The sequence below is a fragment of the Durotheca rogersii genome (assembly GCF_024521655.1).
Source record: "Durotheca rogersii strain YMJ 92031201 chromosome Unknown GGS23scaffold_15, whole genome shotgun sequence".
Classification (NCBI taxonomy): Eukaryota; Fungi; Ascomycota; class Sordariomycetes; order Xylariales; family Xylariaceae; genus Durotheca; species Durotheca rogersii.
In genome coordinates, this window is record NW_026251246.1 from 502,860 (window position 1) to 521,658 (window position 18,799).

General features: G+C 57.1%; 6 protein-coding genes across 6 annotated transcripts; 4 read left to right on the forward strand and 2 right to left on the reverse strand.

The window, feature by feature from the left end:
* The first annotated feature begins 52 nt into the window (after nt 1-52).
* Nucleotides 53-2,636, forward strand: GGS23DRAFT_574147 (putative bicyclomycin resistance protein). Its single transcript, XM_051516725.1, has 2 exons — nt 53-996; nt 1,062-2,636. The coding sequence occupies exons 1-2, from the start codon at nt 780-782 to the stop codon at nt 2,360-2,362; spliced, it is 1,518 nt and encodes a 505-aa protein (XP_051370723.1). The 5' UTR covers nt 53-779; the 3' UTR covers nt 2,363-2,636.
* A 1,143-nt stretch (nt 2,637-3,779) lies between these two features.
* On the reverse strand, nt 3,780-5,015 carry GGS23DRAFT_598031 (uncharacterized protein; the record flags this gene model as incomplete). Its single annotated transcript, XM_051518714.1, has 5 exons — nt 3,780-3,854; nt 3,945-4,044; nt 4,106-4,156; nt 4,344-4,830; nt 4,973-5,015. 5 exons carry the CDS (start codon nt 5,013-5,015, stop codon nt 3,780-3,782), a joined length of 756 nt encoding a protein of 251 aa, XP_051370724.1.
* A 1,357-nt stretch (nt 5,016-6,372) lies between these two features.
* GGS23DRAFT_122738 (putative cytochrome P450) lies at nt 6,373-8,396 on the forward strand. The gene is made up of 2 exons (XM_051511097.1): nt 6,373-7,339; nt 7,406-8,396. Exons 1-2 carry the CDS (start codon nt 6,503-6,505, stop codon nt 8,246-8,248), a joined length of 1,680 nt encoding a protein of 559 aa, XP_051370725.1. The 5' UTR covers nt 6,373-6,502; the 3' UTR covers nt 8,249-8,396.
* Nucleotides 8,397-9,529: 1,133 nt separating this feature from the next.
* GGS23DRAFT_574154 (transferase family-domain-containing protein) lies at nt 9,530-11,777 on the forward strand. Its single transcript, XM_051516726.1, has 2 exons — nt 9,530-10,776; nt 10,882-11,777. The coding sequence occupies exons 1-2, from the start codon at nt 9,708-9,710 to the stop codon at nt 11,400-11,402; spliced, it is 1,590 nt and encodes a 529-aa protein (XP_051370726.1). The 5' UTR covers nt 9,530-9,707; the 3' UTR covers nt 11,403-11,777.
* An 849-nt stretch (nt 11,778-12,626) lies between these two features.
* Nucleotides 12,627-12,962, reverse strand: GGS23DRAFT_611235 (RlpA-like double-psi beta-barrel-protein domain-containing protein-containing protein; the record flags this gene model as incomplete). The annotated part of the gene is made up of 1 exon (XM_051520387.1): nt 12,627-12,962. The coding sequence occupies one exon, from the start codon at nt 12,960-12,962 to the stop codon at nt 12,627-12,629; it is 336 nt and encodes a 111-aa protein (XP_051370727.1).
* Nucleotides 12,963-14,572: 1,610 nt separating this feature from the next.
* GGS23DRAFT_123064 (uncharacterized protein) lies at nt 14,573-16,682 on the forward strand. Its single transcript, XM_051511100.1, has one exon. The coding sequence runs from the start codon at nt 15,258-15,260 to the stop codon at nt 16,491-16,493; it is 1,236 nt and encodes a 411-aa protein (XP_051370728.1). The 5' UTR covers nt 14,573-15,257; the 3' UTR covers nt 16,494-16,682.
* The last annotated feature ends 2,117 nt before the right edge of the window (nt 16,683-18,799 follow it).

Below are 18,799 nucleotides of genomic sequence, written 5' to 3' on the forward strand. Positions count from 1 at the left end.
TTACCCACGCTCTAGTCTGATTCGCTGTTCTCGACCAGGCCAAGGACCCGCGATGTAACTTAGTGAGCTTCGGCCAGATTAGCACGTCCCCGGCTGACCAGGAATAGTCGGCTTCGAATTGCTCCAAAAGTCTCCGGTGCTTACGGGCCCGCCACCGAGCGAGCAGGATGGAGGTGCCAGACTGCGCGGGCTGGCTGTGCTGATGCCTAGAGGTCGTATACCTACCTACAGATGGGTAGAGAGCTCCTTTTTTCTTTCTCACGTTACCCACTTTGCCAGCATCTGCTCATCACAGCCTAGGACTTGGCGGGGGCCAGCACTGCCTTTTGGCGACACCTCGCGCGAGCACCAGTAGACCGCTAGCTGACGGGGCGCGGCTCACGCGAGTGAAACAACTACTAGCATTGCCTAAGCCTCTCTCTGCCCACATCGCTCAGTCCTTCGCGAACGGGACCCTGCGTGTCCCACTTCCTCTGACTGCTCGAAGCGGCCTGGCAGGAAAAGGCGAGAACGGGAGAACGGGGCGAGAACGGGAAGAGAGGGAACGAGACAAAAAAGATAAGGCAGGAAACCTTGGGAATCTAGGCGTTGGTGTATATCCTTGGCGCCAATCCCGGGACTAGAGTTCTCACTGCGCTGACGTCCAAGAGATTCGCCGAGCCTACCAAGGCGATCAAGCCTACCTAAGCTAGTAACGGAAGTAGAAGCAGCAGCAGGAACAGCAGAAGCACCACCGCCACTACCACCACTACTACTAGCACCTGGGACGCCCAGACATCATGGCCGCCGAGAGCAAGGAGCCCGACGCCAGTGAGGACACTCTCACCGTGCAGCTGGGTGAGGGCGCCAGCGATGGCGAAGACCGCGTCGACCCGAACGTCGTGGACTGGGACGGCGACGGCGACCCGGAGAACCCGTACAACTGGCCAGCGTGGCGGACGCGCATGAACCTGATCTTGATCAGCTCCATGACCTTCCTGACGCCCCTCGCGTCGTGTAAGTCCTAATCCACCCCCCCCCCCGAAGGAACGGTCCACTGACTAGGCCCGTCGCTGCCACAGCAATATTCGCGCCCGGCGTGCCCCAGCTCATGAGGGAGTTCGGCTCCTCGAGCCTCGAGATCGCCGCCTTCGTTGTCTCCGTCTACGTCCTGGGCTTCGCCGCCGGCCCTCTCGTCATGGCCCCGCTGTCGGAGCTGTACGGCCGCCTCCCTGTATACCACGCCTGCAACGTCGGTTTCATTGCCTTCGTCGTCGGATGTGCGTTGGCACCTAATCTCAACGCCCTTATCGTCTTCCGCTTCTTCAGCGGCGTGTTCGGATCCTGCCCTATTACCATCGGCGGTGGGTCGATCGCCGACATGGTGCCGCAGGAAAGGAGAGCGACCGCCATCGCCTTCTTCGCGATCGGGCCTTTGCTAGGGCCCGTCGTTGGCCCCATCGCCGGCGGCTTTCTGTCGGGCGCGAAGGGCTGGCGCTGGACCTTCTGGCTATTGGCCATCGTTGGCGGTGCGCTGGGCCTCGCCGCGCTCGTAGGCATGAGCGAGACGTACCCTCCGACCCTCCTCGAACGAAGGGCGGCGCGACTCCGAAAGGAGACGGGCAACTCACAGCTGCGCTCCAAGCTTGAACACGGCTTGACCTCCAGCGAGCACTTTAAGCACAGCATCGTCCGGCCATTGAAGATGCTTGTCTTGTCGCCTATTATGATCATCATGGCCCTATATATCGCGATCACTTACGGATATCTGTATCTCATGTTCACCTCGATCACTCAGGTATTCCAGGAGTTTTACGGCTTCAGCACTAGCGTCGTCGGTCTCGCCTTTATCGGCTTGGGCGTGGGGTCTTTACTAGGCGTGGTAGTTTACACCGTTACTTCGAACAAGAGCATCCAGAAGAAGACGGCAGAAGCGGACGCGGAGGCCGCGGCGACAGGCGCAAAACCGACGCCACTCAAGCCTGAATACCGCCTCTCGTCCCTGCCGCTCGGCGCCATCCTGCTCCCAGCCGGCCTGTTCATCTACGGGTGGACGGTGGAGTATCGCGTGCACTGGATCGTGCCCATCATCGGGATGGGCATCACGGGCGTCGGCACCATCATCATCTTCATGGGCATCCTGGCCTACCTGATCGACGCGTTCGTGCCGTACTCGGCGTCGGCCATCGCGGCCAACGCGGTCGTGCGGTCCGTCGCCAGCGCGGTGCTGCCGCTCGCCGGCCTGCGCATGTACGAGCGCCTCGGCGTCGGCTGGGGCAACAGCCTGCTCGGCTTCATCGCCGTGCTGTTCGCGCCCGTGGCCTTCCTGCTCATCCGCTACGGCGAGCGTCTCCGCACCCGGTTCGAGCTGAAGAACCTGTAGGGAGGGGGGGAAGAGATAGAGAGAGGGTGAGCGATTGGTTTCCTTGGTTTTTCTTAGGTAGGTAATCGTAGGCGCGGCAATAACTCGGCAGGACGGCGTAGATAGGCTAAATCACATGTAATACTGCAACCATGGAATAATTTACCCGCTCCGGCTCTCGCTCTCGTGGCAACGTGCTCTTGAAACAGGATGCTGACGGGCTGGACGATTACGTAGGTAGGTAGTATTGTTGCTCTGAGGCCCGCGTACTTGGCGAGTGCCTGCATCGTGGAACGCCACGCCAGATCCCGGCGCACGACCTCTGCATAGATAATAATACCTACCGCAAGAGGCGCCCGCGCCGAGACCGAATCGCTGTTCGTTATCTCGCAGGAGCTCGACCCGCGCGTCAGCCCGCAGGCGAAGAGATACCTGGGTAATACCCTTACTAGAGCCGGGCCTGTGGCGTCTTTTCACCACGACGATGCAGTAGTGCTTATTCGGCGAGCGTGAGCGTAATCGACGCCTGTGATACTATCGCGTATCTAAGCCCGCGGTACGGAATAGGCAAGTGCACGAGGCGAGGCGTCGGTTTTGCATCTCGCTTCCGACAGATAACACACGGGTGCAAAGCCGAGCGCACGTACGTACGTGATACTACCTCTAACGCCGTGCGGACGACCGGAGGACATATCGATCTCGGGCTCTTCGACCCTAGATCGTGTGGTCGGGCATTCTCAAACGTCCTAGATATCACCCACCCAGGTGTGTATGCGCGTAATCGCGGACCACCTACCACTCCATCCCTCCTCCTCCCCCCCCCTCTCTCTCCATGTCATCGCCCAAATGCCTCTCCGCGCATGGAGGGACAGAATGCAATTCACCCAAAGCGGCGACCGTACCTCCGCGCTGCGTGGGCTGACCCTCCAACACGACGTCCCCTCGCGTCTCGTTCATCGTCTCCCTGTCTCCATCTCCTCTTCAACAACTCCAGTACGATATGTGCAGACCGCGACTACTTCTGACCGCCTGATTATATCTTGGAGGCTTATGATTACTGTGACTCGAGGGTCACTCTCGTACGTTTCCATCACCGCCCACGCGTGCGCAGTCGGCAAATGTCGGGGCATGTGCACTCAGGAATTTGCTAGGTCTAAGTAGGTACGTGTAGGTATGTATTTGTCTAGGTAACTAGAGGACGGGGACAGAACTGCGGCAGTGCCCCCTTTCCTTGCCTCCACTCGTCCTAGCATAATCTAACGTAGACAGCTATTACACGTCCGCGCGTGCGCATACCCAGGAGGCAAGGCGTGGAATGCCTAGTAGGTATGCGGCAGGGGAAATTGCCGGCCTACTCTAACGTCAGCCAACTTGGCCGCGTTTGCGCCTAGGTCCCTATGCCTTGCCTCCCTACCCTTTCGTCCTCTCAACTCTTTTCTCACCACGGGATCTCGGTCCCGGCGATAGCATCGAAGAACTTGCCGGACGTCTTCTCGCGGGTGGCGTTATCAAGCTTCGGGCGGGGCGGGCCCCGTCGTGTCAGCAACATCTCTTCTAACTTCCCGTTTCATTTCACCGTGGGGGTTTCGGAGCGGGGACCTACCAGAGCGAGGATGGCGTCAGTGCTCTGCTTCTTGGTGTGCGGTGCCTGGGGTAATCCCATGCCCTTCGCGGCTCTGTTGCCGCCGTCGGTCTGCACGAGACTGTGCGATGTTAGCTGGCTAAGCACCCTTGGCGCGAGGGGAGAGGCCCCGCGTAGCTTACCCGGGATGCACGACGAAGGAGATGTACTCCTTGTTTCCGCTGTGGGCGGCCCTGCAAGTTGTCAGCTCGGGATCCTACTACGCCTGATGCTACCACGACCGCAGCCTCGACGTCTTCTGGCATCACCGCCGCTATTACTACGACAGGTTGTTGTTGTCGCCCTTCTCGTTGCTGCTGCCACTATCGTGGCTTGGCGCGCGGGAGAAGAGAGAGTGGGAGTGCGATTGGAGATGCATACACGGAGATCCAATTCAACCCCGCCTTAGCGATACCATAAGCCGGCGCAACGTGCGCCCGGAAGTTCTCCATATTCCCGATAGAGCCAACGGCACTTGAGATTCCTAGGAACTTGGGAGCCTTGGACTTGTCCAGCAGGGGCTTCGCGGCCTGGTACAGCGCCAAGGGACCGAGGGCGTTGATGTTGAACACGTCGGTGACGTCCTGGGGGGTGACCTTATCGAGGGGCGAGATGCTGCCGCCGGCACCGCCGGCGTTGGCGATGAGGACGTCGATGTGGTCGACGCCCGCAGCCTCGGCCTCCTTGACGGCTGCGGCAGGGTCCGAGAAGGAGCTGCTCTCGATCTTGACTAACAGGAACCGGCTGCCCTCGGCGGCAGGGAAGGCCTTGATCTCCTGGGCATTGGCGCTAGTAGGGTCACGGACGCTGCCCACTACGGTATGGTTCGGGCGCGAGAGATAAGCTTCCGCTAAGCTCCTCCCAATGCCTGCACGAGACTTATGTTAGCCAAGCCTCTTGGTGGCCGACAAGGGGGACCGGGGTGGGTGTATGGGTTCAAGCGTCGAAGGGGAGAAGAAGGGGGGGGGACGGTTCGAGCGAGGGAGGGGTCGGTTAGAGGAAGAGCTGACCTCTTCCTGCACCACTGATGAAGACGACGGTGGAGCTGGCCATCTTGGTGGACGTTTACGGCGAACTGCGAAGCGGACGGTCGACGAGGGCGTGTGTGTGCGGACTGGGGTTAGAAAGACGAGGAGGCGGACACGGCGAGAAATCTAGGGTGGGCGAGCAAAAGAAGCGGGCGTCAAGTAAACGACTAGAGAGCCTGGCGCCTTTAAATTCAAGACATTCCGCCGCCACCTGGTGCATTATTAATCTAGTCTCTGCGATCGCCGCAAGCGTCTCGGCGGCTGTTGGCCGGCCAGAGGCGTCCTGACCGTGTCGGAGACATAGACGGCTGAAATATCGCACCGAATGTTTCCAGAACGGTCTCACGTACCCACGTTCCCTGACGCTGACGCCCGAAATAGCGACGGATCGCACACATATGCCGTGTACCTGTGTCCTCCTGCCTGTACGCACCTTGTGCAGGCAGGCTAGGCGGGAGGGGGTGTGCCGGTATGAGGCGTCTCGAGTAGCACCCTCGACACGAGGGGAGAGGGAGGGGAGAGGGAGGGGAGGGAGGCATCCCGCCAGGTGTGCCGCCTAATGGCCCAAAGGAGACGCCGCATCGCGACATGAAAGTACCGGGTACCTACCTCCTACGCGCCCGGGATATGTGACGCTGTATTATTACATGCATCCCTCGACGGATGCCGTCAAGTACCTGCTGTAGGCAATATACCTGGCCGAGGTACCGACCTCGCCGCCGTCATGCTTCTAGGCCAGCATAACCAAGCAGGCTGTCTGTACCTACGAGGCCAGGTAGTATTACGGATTGGCTAGATGCAACGCGCGCGCCCAGAGGAGCAGACCCTCGCACTGACAGAATCCCGCCTCCCTGTTGCGAGATCTTCGATTGCGTCGCATACCTCGGAACATCCCCTCCTCCCCACCCCTCCCCCCAGCGAGTACCGCATAGGACGATATGCATTCAACGCCAGAACATGCACCTATGCGTTTTATCTGATACCTGCATCCCCTCAGCCATGCATCTATCCGCTCCCTACCCCTCCCCCCCGTTATCAACATCGTCCTATAGCGATCAGGCATGTGTAAGCAGGCGTCTCGCTCGTATCATTTCGGCTGCGAGTTGCTCGACCGTGATTACATCTTCATCGTGCCACACGCGGAATCCCGGTCGGGGTCTGGATCCTGGCGGTGCCGATCCTATAGCTGGTCGCACAATTGACCGGCATAGCGGCGCCTTCGAGGGAGGTATTTCAGAAGACCCAAGGTAGGGAGCTGAGCCGACAAAATGGGACCGGACAGACACTCGTCTTGCTCGCCAACAAAGTCTGCGAGAGCCGTGATCAGAGGCACCGCAGCTGCAGACTGATTAGGTTGTTTCCGCGCTAGTGCTGTTGAGTCACTGGTACTATTGAGCGGCATACCTACAGCCTTCTCGCCTCCGTCTCTTCGCCTTCTCTCCACCTCTCTTCTCTCTCTACCTATCTCCAAGTCTCGCCTGCCCTAACTTCCCGTCTTCGAGCGCTGCTACGATGAATGATACCCAAATTGCCGGGTCGGGGCTGCAAGGCTTCCGGTTCGACCCCAGGAACTTCGACTTTGAGCTCTCGTACTTGAATTCGGTCCTGGCTATCGCGGCCGTCTTTCTGGTGCGGGGTGTCTGGTTGGCCGTATACCGTCTCTTCTTCAGCCCCATCGCCAAGTTCCCCGGCCCTAAGCTCGCCGCCTTGACGACGCTCTACGAGGCCTACTACGACTTGATCAGTAAAGGCGGCGGCCAAACCGCCTTTAGGATCAAGTCGCTCCACGAGAAGTACGGCCCCATCGTCCGCGTCGGACCTAACGAGCTCCACATCGACGACCCGGAGTACTACAATGACGTCTACACCAAGAGCACCGCTTCGCGCCCCATCGACAAGCTCGAGAAGTACAAGCATCGCTTTGGCATGCCCGAGGCTACTATCAGCACCGTCGAGGGCGAGAAGCACCGTATCCGGCGGGCTGCCATCGCGCCTTTCTTCTCCAAGTCCCGCATCAACGGCATGAACGACACGCTGCTCGAAATCGCCGAGCGTATCTCGTATCGTCTGAGCACCGAGTACGCCGGGACGGGTCGCCCTATTGACGTATGCGACATGTGGGGGACTCTAACTGCGGATGTCGTCTCCGAGTTGGCTTTCGCCCGCTGTACACGCTTCTCGGACTCCCCCGATTTCAAGTCCCCGTACTCGTCCGCTCTCATGAGCTGGGTCTTCGCAGCTCACTACACCACGCACTTCAACTCCCTGATCCAGACGATGCACTGGATGCCCGATAGGGTTCTAGGTACCCTAGTGCCGTCGTTCAAGCCCATCCTCGACTACCGTGCCGTGAGTGGAATCATGAGAGCGCCCTTCGATGCCACAGGTTTCCGCTAACGCAGTAATAATAAATAGGCTATCCGTCCTCAGGTCCGTGAGATGCTCGCAGGCAAGAACATGCTCGCGAAGGAGTCGTCGCACCCCACCATCTTCCACGACATCCTCGCGTCCGACCTGCCCAAGGAGGAGCTCAGCTTCAAACGGCTGACCCAGGAGGCCATGAGTCTTTCCGGCGCTGGCATCGAGACTACCATGTGGACCTTGTCCGTCGCTACGTTCCACACCCTGTGGAACCCGTCGGTCGAGAAGCGTCTTGTGGCCGAGCTCACCGAAGCAATGCCTGACCCTGCCAACATCCTCCCCTGGTCCGAACTTGAGAAGCTGCCTTTCCTGTCCGCCGTCATCAACGAATGTGAGTGTCTCCCCCGAGTGTGTCGGGTATATTTGTGGAGAGGGGAAGAAACGACGCTGACTGGGACTCTGCTAGCTCTCCGCCTCTCGTTCGGCTCGGTGCAGCGCCTCCCACGTGTCAACCGTCTCGCGTCGATGAAGTACGGGTCGTGGGAGATCCCGGCAGGAACGGCGGTGAGCATGGACGCGTACCATATGCACACCAACCCAGACATCTTCCCGAACCCGCTTGAGTTCGTGCCGGAGCGATGGCTGGGCGACCCTAAGGGCCCGGACGGCGTGCGCCCGCTCTCTTACTATCTCGTCTCCTTTATCCGCGGCTCCCGCGTCTGCATCGGTATGCACCTCGCCCTCATGGATATGTACGTCGCGCTGGCGATGCTCTTCCGCCGCCACAAGCTCGAGCTCTTTGAGACGGACCGCAGCGACGTCGACTTCATCGTCGACCTCGTCCGCCCCATGCCTAAGTGGGACACGAAGGGCGTCAGGATCATCGTCAAGAGTTAAAGTGGCAGAGTGTGCGTGTGGCGTGGGGGGCGCAGAAAAAGATCACTTAATACCCCGGACGCGCTGTCTGTCGAAAGAGGGGTTCGGGTTCGGTGGTCATGTAGTTAATAATACCGCACACGTAGATATTATCTGTAGATCCGCCGGCAACGCTTGGGAAATCGATAGAGGGTTTAGGCGCGTTGCATCTTTCACTGCTCAGTCATCATTATCATCGACTACCTAGCCTCAAGAAGTATTTTGCATTGCTGGGGAGAGGGGTTTACTGTCGACGGCGTAGTCGAAATGAATGATTGATGTATGAAGCGACAACACTAACATGCCTCAACCACGGTGTGGGTTTCATTTTCCGCCAAAGTGCATTCATGAACCCGGGGTTGTCGAGGAAAATATCCTTAACTCGTATAGCCGCTTTGCCCAATTACTCAGCTATACGCAGTGTTAGTAATAATTTACGGCAGAAATAACTTCGTTTTTTCTTCTTCGCGACTAATATAGCAATTCCCACGACCAACTTGTAAAAGCTCTCTAATATTATTCGGCAGTCTCCAATACCTATTCATTGGTGTCTCGACATTTCGTTCACCCCCTTCTTACAATGCTAGGAGATGTCATGTCCCATTACCAGAGAAATGATAGGCCCTTCAACTGGGCGTGAGGTAAGATGTGAATCTAGAAGATAACCAATATTGGTTGAGACGAGTAGTATTAGAATGTCACCCTGACAGGCCCGAAAATAGGACCCCGTGCAACACACCAAATCGAACTCGCGAGGTGGGTGGGTCGAATCCTTAAAATCGGCATATAAGACAGCGTCTACAACTCGATCTGTCATATTGCACAGAGCGTAATACTTGTGTATCCTTATGAAGTGTTAGAGAAGTTACTGATCACTTCCTGCGCCCCCCCCTAGTTACTACCTACCTGTATAATATATCTAGCTCCCTATATGCATCCATATTAATTGCCTGTAGTGGCTGCTGTCATCTCGAATCACAGCCAGTTGCCAGGTACGTCCTCAGTAAGTACTTGCCCACCAGTAATGCCAGAGCTGACGGAGGGACTCGATTCCTCCCTATACGAAGGGGGCAAAGCTGGACGATAGCACCGGTGCACGGACAGGGAGCAAGCAGGCTATCCCGTTGCCTAAGGATCTTCCACCTGGGGTGTTCGTCAACCAGCTAAACTGGCAGGGGTCTCCGTAAGATTGCAACTACCCTGTATATGCATATCCCGAGAGTTGCTCTTATATTGCCCTTTTCATTATACCCGATAACTGCATATTAGTAGATATAAAAAGTAGCATAGACCTAGGTAGGCAGGTATGAGTTAGGTAACATTGGAGGCCATATAAGCTGAGCCTTGAGAGCGCGTAGAGAGGCATCTTAAGGAGAGATATCCCGAAAAGCCCTAATCACAATAATGCCTCGATAACCAGCCCCGAGACTTCTCCCTAGCAATGGCCTTCGCGTTATCGAAGTCAGTCTTGCCACGCCTCCTGCCGGCTTACAAGTGCGCACGAAGCATACCAACAAGGCCATGCACTCGTCCGTTGCACAGGAGCCTGCTCTCGCGCAGTGAGTCTGCGCCATACTTCTCCCGGACTCTGGCTTCGCTTGCCAGGGGCCGGACGGAGACATTTCAGATCCGCCCGTCGGGACCCCAGGCAGAGCAGGAGGAGGCCTTCCGCCTGTCGCCCCTGGACCTCATCGTCACCCAGAACTACAGCACCTGGGCGCTCATCTTCAAGCTCGAGAGCGCCGACACGGCGGCCATCGCCGAAACCTTCAAGCGCGCGCTGGCCGCCACCCTGGGCCAGTGCCGACACTTCGTCGGCACGGTGGAGAAAGGCGAGGGCGGGAGCTTCTCGATCGTCAAGAAGCCGGACAGCACCGCGCGGTTCGACGTGAAGTGGCTCGACGGGCCGGGCGACGACTTCCCCTCGTTCGCCGAGCTCGAGAGGGCCAAGTTCTCGAGCCAGAGCCTCGGCGACCCGGGCCTCCTGACGATCGAGGGCATGTCGATGGCCTCGAAGCGCCCGCCGGGCACGAGCCCGGAGGTGTCCGGCTTCCAGCTGACCTTCATCCCGGGGGGCATGATCTTCAACGTCCACAAGCACCACGCGGTGTGCGACGTGACGGGGACGACCAGCCTCGTGCACCAGATCGCCGACCACTGCTACTCGATCCGGCACGGCACGCCGCCGCCGGCGTGGGACGAGGCCTTCATGGACCGGTCGCGCTTCATCCCGCCCCCCGTCGACCCGAAAGACCAGGTGCAGCCGCCGCCGCCGCCGCCGAGGCACCCGGACTGGCTCCCTTGCTCCTGGCTGCTGTTCCACCTCCCGCAGAGCCGCGTCGCCGAGCTGAAGCAGCTCGCCGCCCCCGGCGACGGGACCCAGATCTCCACCTACGATGCCTTGACGGCGTTCCTGTGGCGCGTCATGATGCGGAATCGCGCGCAGATCTACCTGCCCGATCTCTCCCTGCCAGCTGTGTTCTTGGAATCGGTGAATATGCGCGGCCGACGTACGTTCAACATCCAGAGAGAGAGAGCTCTCCGTCTCCGCTTCCTCTCCCTCCCTCTCCACCCCCTAAGCGGTGCGTTTCGTTTGCTAACAGCCCTCTGCACAGTGACGCCTAAGGTATCGGAGCGGTACCAGGGCAACCTGCTCTGCGGGGGGCTCTCGCAGCTGCAGGAGAAGCAGCTGACGCTGGGGGAGGTGATCTCGGAAGTGCCGCTGCCGCGGCTGGCGGCGTACATCCGGCAGATCACGGCGGGAGTGGACGCGCGGACGCTGGAGGGCTTTCTGGCGGCGATGACGCCGGTTGCGGACGTGTCGGCGATGCACTCGCGGCTGGACATCTTCCCGCCCATGTCGCTGGCCGTGACGGACTGGCGCCGCGCCACCATGTGCGCCCGCGACTTCGGCTTCGGCCGCCCCGCCGCCGCCAAGCAGATCGCCGACGTCGTCTACGAGAACATGATGATGATCTACCCCCAGCGACCGGCCCCCGAGGACAGCGCCGCCGCCGCCGACCAGGGCCTCGAGGTCGTCATCCCCTTCGAGACCCACGCCGTCGACCTCCTCATCCAGGACCCCGATATGCAGAAGTACTTCGAGTTTGTGGGATACGAGGCCGGCGCCCCCTAACGGCCTATCCACGTGTTGTGTCTGTGTCACTGCTACTGTACTTTATGCGCCTGTTGCTAGCGTTCGCTTGTTTTCGGTAGGATAACAAGATGTCCTCAGATACTCAACGCCGACGATATCTTGCAGCAAAAACAGAGAAACAAGTTCAAATAAATGCGGGAGGTTAGGCGAAGGGTGGAACTGTCATTACTAGGTTCAGATCAGGCTAGATTTGCTTCGGTTGGAGTTAATATTGTAACCATTACACCCCGGGGTAGCCTCAATGTCAACTTTGACGGGATTCCCGAAAGTATTCTTGTCAGCCCATCCCGCGGTTATACGTAACGAATTAAAGGTTGCTACCGAAGCGGTTTCTATTAAAAATCTAGCAGTGACGAAGTAATTATCGAGAATCAGCATGACTGGACGGTGGTGTTCAGCGTAACGTACAGAAGCATCCCTTCTATGACTGACCGGAGGGAAAGCGGGCCGTGAAATTTCTCAGCTGACACTGGCCAAAGGTCCCAGAGCCTTTCTAGAACCTTTTTTCGGCCCCATTTTGTTCGGTTCTAGAGAGGTACGTCGAAGCTTTGTGTGGGTGTGGTGGTGGTTATAATTGCGAGATCTGGACGAACGGGGGCGTGCCGATACAGCTGCACCGCCGCTGCCTACAAGGGCTTTGAAGACGTAGTATGATAATTTTAGAGATTTACCTCCTTCAAAATATGATATATTATGAGGTGGTGACTGGGTTTGTTAATAATCTCCTAGCTGAGGAGCGATGGGAATGTGACCGTAGTCATATACCTCATATTATCGCTGTGGGTTCCGGGGTTGTATATGGAGAGGAGTTCTTTATGTTAGCGCTCTTAATTTAGGAGAGACACGTGTTCCCGCTCTCGGAATATATTAAGATAGACTATAAAATCATCACCAAGTATTACAAAGTCAAGATTTAAAAAACAAAGTCCTTAAATATATCTCACCCAGCCAACTCGTAGTAAGAGACAGTCCCATAAACCAACTTCCGTTTTCCTATTTGCCCTAAGTAACCAGACCGAGTCCGAAAACTAACCTCCGTACAAACTATGAGCAACCCGCCTATCTGTCGCATAGCCCAACACAGCTCCCCCCTTTCACATTCTTATGACCCCCCCCCTCTACCCAAACACCATCCAGTGACGCACCTCCCACCTCGAATAAAACACACAGAAATGAAAAGAATCCCGATCCCAGACCCCGCCCTTATGCCCACTCCCAGTCGACACTGATGCGGCCGGCGCCGGTGTCCTCGAGCTGCTGGAAGACGGCGGGGGAGACGTCGATGCTGTCGCCGACGCAGCCCATGCACTTGTCGGCTACTGTGGCGCTGGCGACGCGGCCGTTGTAGTTGATGTTGATGGTGCGGCCGCAGTTGCCGTCTCGGCTGGGCGACACTGCGACGATAGCATCGCTGTCGGTGTGTGTGAGCCCGCAGGCGCCCAGACCCGGGGAATAGTACGTCAAGTCGCCCGAGAAGGCCGCAGCCGGGGCGGCAAGGGCGGCGACCAGATTTAGGGCCGTTTTGAGTGCCGAAGGCATGTTGGTGGGGGGGGATGAGCTTTAGGGCAGGGAGAGTGAGGCTGTAAGGAATGGGTCTACTGATTGCTTTGTAGGGAAGTTGTGAGAACGTCTGATGTTGCCGCTGATAATATTCTCAGAGAAAACGAGGACTGGGACGGGCTTTATAGTCAAAAGAAGACGGCTCGAAGTAATATGAATAGATACTGACGTTGAGATATTACATTGCACGATCGATTCAACATGCTTCCTATCGACATGTATTGAAGCAAGGCAAGAAACATCCAAGCGATACCCCCCTGTCAACTACGAATCTCCCGATAGGTTAAACACTTACAGCTTTCTATTGGGTTGGCAGTTGAGCGTCAGAGGTCGTCAGGTGCATGAACCGCTCTTGATGTTTGCTAGTACTAATATATATGAGGCCGAGGGAATGCCGGCGCGAAACCACGCACACTTTTCTTCACATCAAAGTCGACGTGAAGGGGGCACAAGTGCATCCGCGTTTTAAATCTCGCCTGGATGTGCATATCGGAGCAATTTGAGGAGCCGTAAGCCTAAACCTCTGCAATAAGCTTTGATCGTTGGTGCCGTTGGCCGCGTGGCTTGTCTCTGCATGTTGGCAGCTCCCGAACATCCCAGTTCGAAAGTTTAGGAGGACACCGCAGACAGGCACTACGCCGACTATAAGAACTACTTGCGCCCATCGGCCGTAACTTCAATGCGCGAATAGCAGTCGCGGCGGTTCTGTAACTGTTCTCATCACCTGGGGTGGCAGATCGGCGGTGTGAATCCACACGTATCACCCCATCCATAAGACTACGTAACACAATCTTAGCGGGAGTTCGGGGGATGTGTCTTATTTAAGTAATAATACGCCTATGGTTAGGGTATTTGCCTACAGGACGACAGCCGGTTTTGGACAGATGCCAACATTCTCTAATAAATTTTCGCATGAATCATATGATCGAGCCCTGATCTGTGTGAAATCTGACGTTCCTTAAGCAAGCTGTCAGGCGGGTACAGAGACTTATGTAGGTTACGTCTTTCTACGGGACGTAGGAGATAAGGTTATACCCAGGGGTATAGAGTTTCCAACACGGGCGTTTTATCCCGACAGCTGTCTAATCTAATATTAATACAGGGAGGAAATGTTCAGCCAGACACTGTACTTCATAACCAGGTCGCTATTTTAGCCGTAGTGCTGAGTGAAACTAGCCCCGATACCTCGCACTTGCACATAATACCGCGAATCTGAGTTGATGATATATTAGGCTTCCCAATACTTGGAACATGCCTGCGGGAGTCATGGGTAATAATATATACCTTACTTATGCCTCCACCGAGGTTGGCCCGGGCCGTGTTATATGCAAAACGAGGAGTATGCAGTGAGGAGTAAGAGACTCTATAACCGGTGAAGAAACTAACTAGGTGACACGCGAATGAGTCCCAGGATTAGGCAGAGCAGAAATTAGTTGCGGCTTTTTCCTCGTCTGGCGAGCTTCAGACCTATTACATGGGACTGCTCCACGTTACCAAACAACCAGCCACTTGTCTAAGCTGTGTCTCAAAGTAAGCCAGCGATTTTGTACAAGAATCGGGCGGCGCTATACGCTGAAACGAGGATCCAATAAAATTCTGCCTGGGTGCTGTATAAGAGTAATGTATATGTAGTATCACATGGTCAGGGTGTCCTCAGGCGGCTGGTTACACACATGAGCTAGGTATACAGTATCTTTCAGCCTTGTAACATCCCATCCCACGATTGGTCGGTTATACAAGGTCTCTCTGGATCGTTACTGAGGTGCGCTTCTTAGCATTACCCAGCGCCGGGTAAGATAGCTGTGGAGCGCTAAGCACGCGGTATCCGATGCCGCGGACATCTTCGACTACCAGGCAGCATGTGCAGTCACTCGCCCAAGTCTCGATGCGGTGATATCTAGTCCGTCGAGAGGCTATATAACTCGTCCTGATCAACGAAACGCACACAACGAGTCGGCTTCGTCCTGCTCTATCGATGTTAGGCGTCGCAAGTCGCCGCGCTGCGGCTGACGTGGCTGAGCCAACAAACTTGGCGAATGAGAATGACTCAACTGTGTTTGTGGTGCGAAGACAATAGCGTTCACCGACAACAGCTTTCTTTTTATTCCTTTGTTGTCGTGAGCCATATTATACGGCGGACAGAATTCTATTGTTGGGTATTCAACCGCGGATTAGTGCTAGTAGCTAATACCCAATATCATATCTAACTGAATTTCGCCTATTAATACTGACATTACACCGGCCGTCACGAGAATTACGGATTCATCTACTACGATGGCAGTTTGTCTTAGCTCGCTGGGTCTCCGGGACTCCAACATTGCTCACATCAGATCACTACTCCCAAGCGCCAACAGTGTCCTGAACTTCCCACCCGACGTCGTCAGGCGCGATGCTCAGAGCACCCGGGTCGTAATTCACCCTCGGTTCATGAGTCTCGTCGAGTCGTTCATTTCTCACAAGAAACAGCACGGCAGCAGCTACGAGAAAAGACTTTACCAAGATGGTTTCACCGCCAGGCAACAAATAGCCAGGCTCATCGAGAAGCGGCCGTTAGTCTTCATGGGCATGAACGATCATACCATGCTTCGCAATGGCCAAATACTCCCGGAAGACCCTAGGAGAGAATGGGACCGAGTGGGGACCGAGGAACAGGGCCAGAATCAGGTGCTCTCTCTAGATGACTACCTGAGCTACGACGAAATTATGCTGTCGAGTCTCATCGGTGTCAGTAGCCCGAGCTTTTTCATCAACGACGGCCGGCGGTCCAACAGCGCCGTGCCGCAAGTGGCGGGGACCTTTGAGGACCGGGGGATAATCATCGGCCTGGTCGGGGCGCGCTTCGAGCGCCCGAACCGGATGGACGCCGACCTCATCCAGACGATCGCCGGGACGCCGAGGATGCACGAAGAGCTGCGAAAGCTGTTCTTTGAGTTCTTCGGCCTGGGCATCAGGGGCCTGGCCCGGTATAGCTTCGACGACGAGGCCTACGTAGCGCGGATGCGGATCCCGCTCGAGATGCTGCTCTTCGAGGCGAACGACCGGGCGCGGGAGGCGGGCTGGACCGCGTACGTGTATGTGGTCGGGCTCGGACTCGGGGTCTGGAGCGTCAGCGCGAGGCAAAAAGAGTACTTCCTGGAAGCGTTCTGTGCAGCGGCGACGGCGGCTCGCGGCCGGCTCGAACACGTCGGCACGGTCGACTTCGCGTACTTGGGTGACGTGACGGGAGAGATGCGGTGGCGCATCAGCGTGACCTGTGCGCGGGCCGGTATGGCGGTCAAGTTTACGCAGCGCAATCCGGCAGCGCCGCTGGTCGGCGAGGACGCCGGTCGCCTGCTCGTCGTCTCGTACGCCTGGGACGGCAACGCGTTCCCCGGCAACGAGTACTGGCAGGGCTTGCTCACCGGCTCGGGCGACCCGGCGGCGGCGTGCATGAGCACCATCGCCGAACTCCACAACCCGCTCGTCAATCCCGACTTTGTGTCGAGGATCCATGTGGCGGGCGTTAACTAAGGCTGCCGCCTGCCCAACGCGCGGTTCCTCGTACCCAGCTGGAGTGATCCCGTAGGCGAGTAACCGACAGGGTTATTTATACCCCTCACCTTCCCCTCACTCTCCGTGATGGGGATTCCTGTACACGTAAGGTCACCATTTTCCTCTCTTTGTTCCCGTAGTACCCCTCCCCATAGGCTTAGCCCATGTTGTGGGACGGGAGCTTGGAGCCTGGCAATGTAGGCCAATGTGCCGCTAGTTCAGTAGAGAGGCGTGGACGCTGAAGATTGAGACGAACACGATCCGGGTAGATGTATGAGTAGAATACACCGAGATACCAAGATAATAGCAATGTTACATGGCCAAGACGTGTGTAGTCTAGGCGAGCTCCCATGATATATGTGCATGTGCTCCGAGGGCCGACACCCTAATGAGCAACCCCTCGCCAAGATCGGCAAGGTAGAGAAATATGTAGGCAGGTATAGCTTACTTGCCTTATCGCAGTCGTACGTAGCAGAGGCCCAGATCTCCAGGCCAGAAGGGAGTTGGGCCTCAAGTGACCCGTGTGACCGTGGGATGCCGTCTGGATGAAGCTGTTGCTATCTCTATCGAGCTAGATAGCCCCATCCAACTGCAGTTGGCGACGGCTACAGCGCGCGTAGATATTATCTAGGTACATCTGCAATGGTACGGCGTACGGCTTGGTAGCGACGTCAAGATGCGTCTCTTGCGTCCATGTCACCCTTGCCGCAGCATCTTAGCGTCGCGGGACATCATGTCGTCCCAGAACATAGCGAGTGACTAGGTAGGTAGGCGAGTCGTCACGCTGTGGGCACAGATGCGGTGGTGCAGATCAATGGTGTTACGCCGCCCTTCGGCTTATTATATTGGCCCGCTTGCTGCTGCGCACGTATTACCGCGAAGTGTGAAGTGGTCATCGAGGTAACCGTACACCGCACACGAAGGCCGTGTCCCGCTATTGCCATGTACCTAACATGCGCGGCGGTCGACAGAATGTGCGAGTGATGCCGCCGCACGCCGAGACGCGAGATATGCGCGAAGGGATAGAGCTGGCGTCGCATCGTAACGCCCGATCGCGTACGTAGGTCAGGGTCAGCGGGGTCATCCCCGCTGAGTCGAGCAAGGGAAGCCTATCCACGGCCGAGGATCGGGGGAAAGGATAAAAACATTCGATCCCCGTCCCAGCCTGGTCCATCCGTGCCGCCGATACCGAGCCCCCCCTACCGGATGGATACCGCCCACACATTTATTTCTCGATGTAGACGTGTGTGGCACGTATCTTGTCGATGTAGGTGTGTACATGGGTAGATTTGGGCGGGGATGGCGAACGGGGTGGGTGGAAATCCGGGGAAGCGGTAGAAGGGGATGAGATGGCAGAGAGAGAGAGAGGGCGGAGGCGACCAAAAACGGGAAAGGGGGAAATTGTCAACTCGGCGTCGGCGCTTTCGTGGGTGTGCATAAGACAATCAAACTGCCTGCTTGTGCATCGATAATACAGGTGCTCGATGTGCACACCGCACATTCTCGCAAAGGGAATTGAAATCCCATGTGCATCGAGGTTGTCGCGCTACCCACAGGGTATGGTAGTGGACAGCACCTATAGGTGCTGTAGGTGGTACCTACAATGCATTACCATAGGTACATGGGGGGCTCCATGTTAGGCTCGCACCGCGCAATGTAGTGGCTTATGTACCTAACCTCTAGGGACTGACCTATGCACCGCCGCCGATAGGCAATGCTGGTGCGGTCCTGGGGCTCGAGACATGGTGCAGCTGCGCATAAAATTGTATGTCGGGGTAGCGAGCCCTAGTGCGGCGGGGTTCGGAGCGCTGGCTGGGCCAGTGAGGAGGCAGGTGATTAGCGGTGTACTTGTCACTGCGCGACGTGATACAGGGCATCCCAGCCCTCCACTATGCATACCCGTCAGGGCGCTGGGCGCACACCACGGTCGGTTCGGAGCAGCGAGTCGCGGGGCCTATCAGCGCCCGACCATTTGCAACGACCCCTCCCCACACATGTACTCGATGTACTGCGCAGGTAGCAGCACTACACCCACGACGCCCACTACGCCCGCTGCGCCCACTGCGTCTACAGCGTCTGCTGCGTTCCGCTACCTCGCAGTACTATGCGCGGTACTGCGCAGCACCACGCACGAGTACCCAACCGCAACTCCACGCACCCCACTCATGTTACCCGGGATTGGCCGAGGGGGGGTGAACCGCCAAGTATGTAAAGCAGGGAGGGAGGTAAGTGTCGATATGGATGTGCCTCGACGTCAGGATTTTTTCTACCTCGCACAACACCAG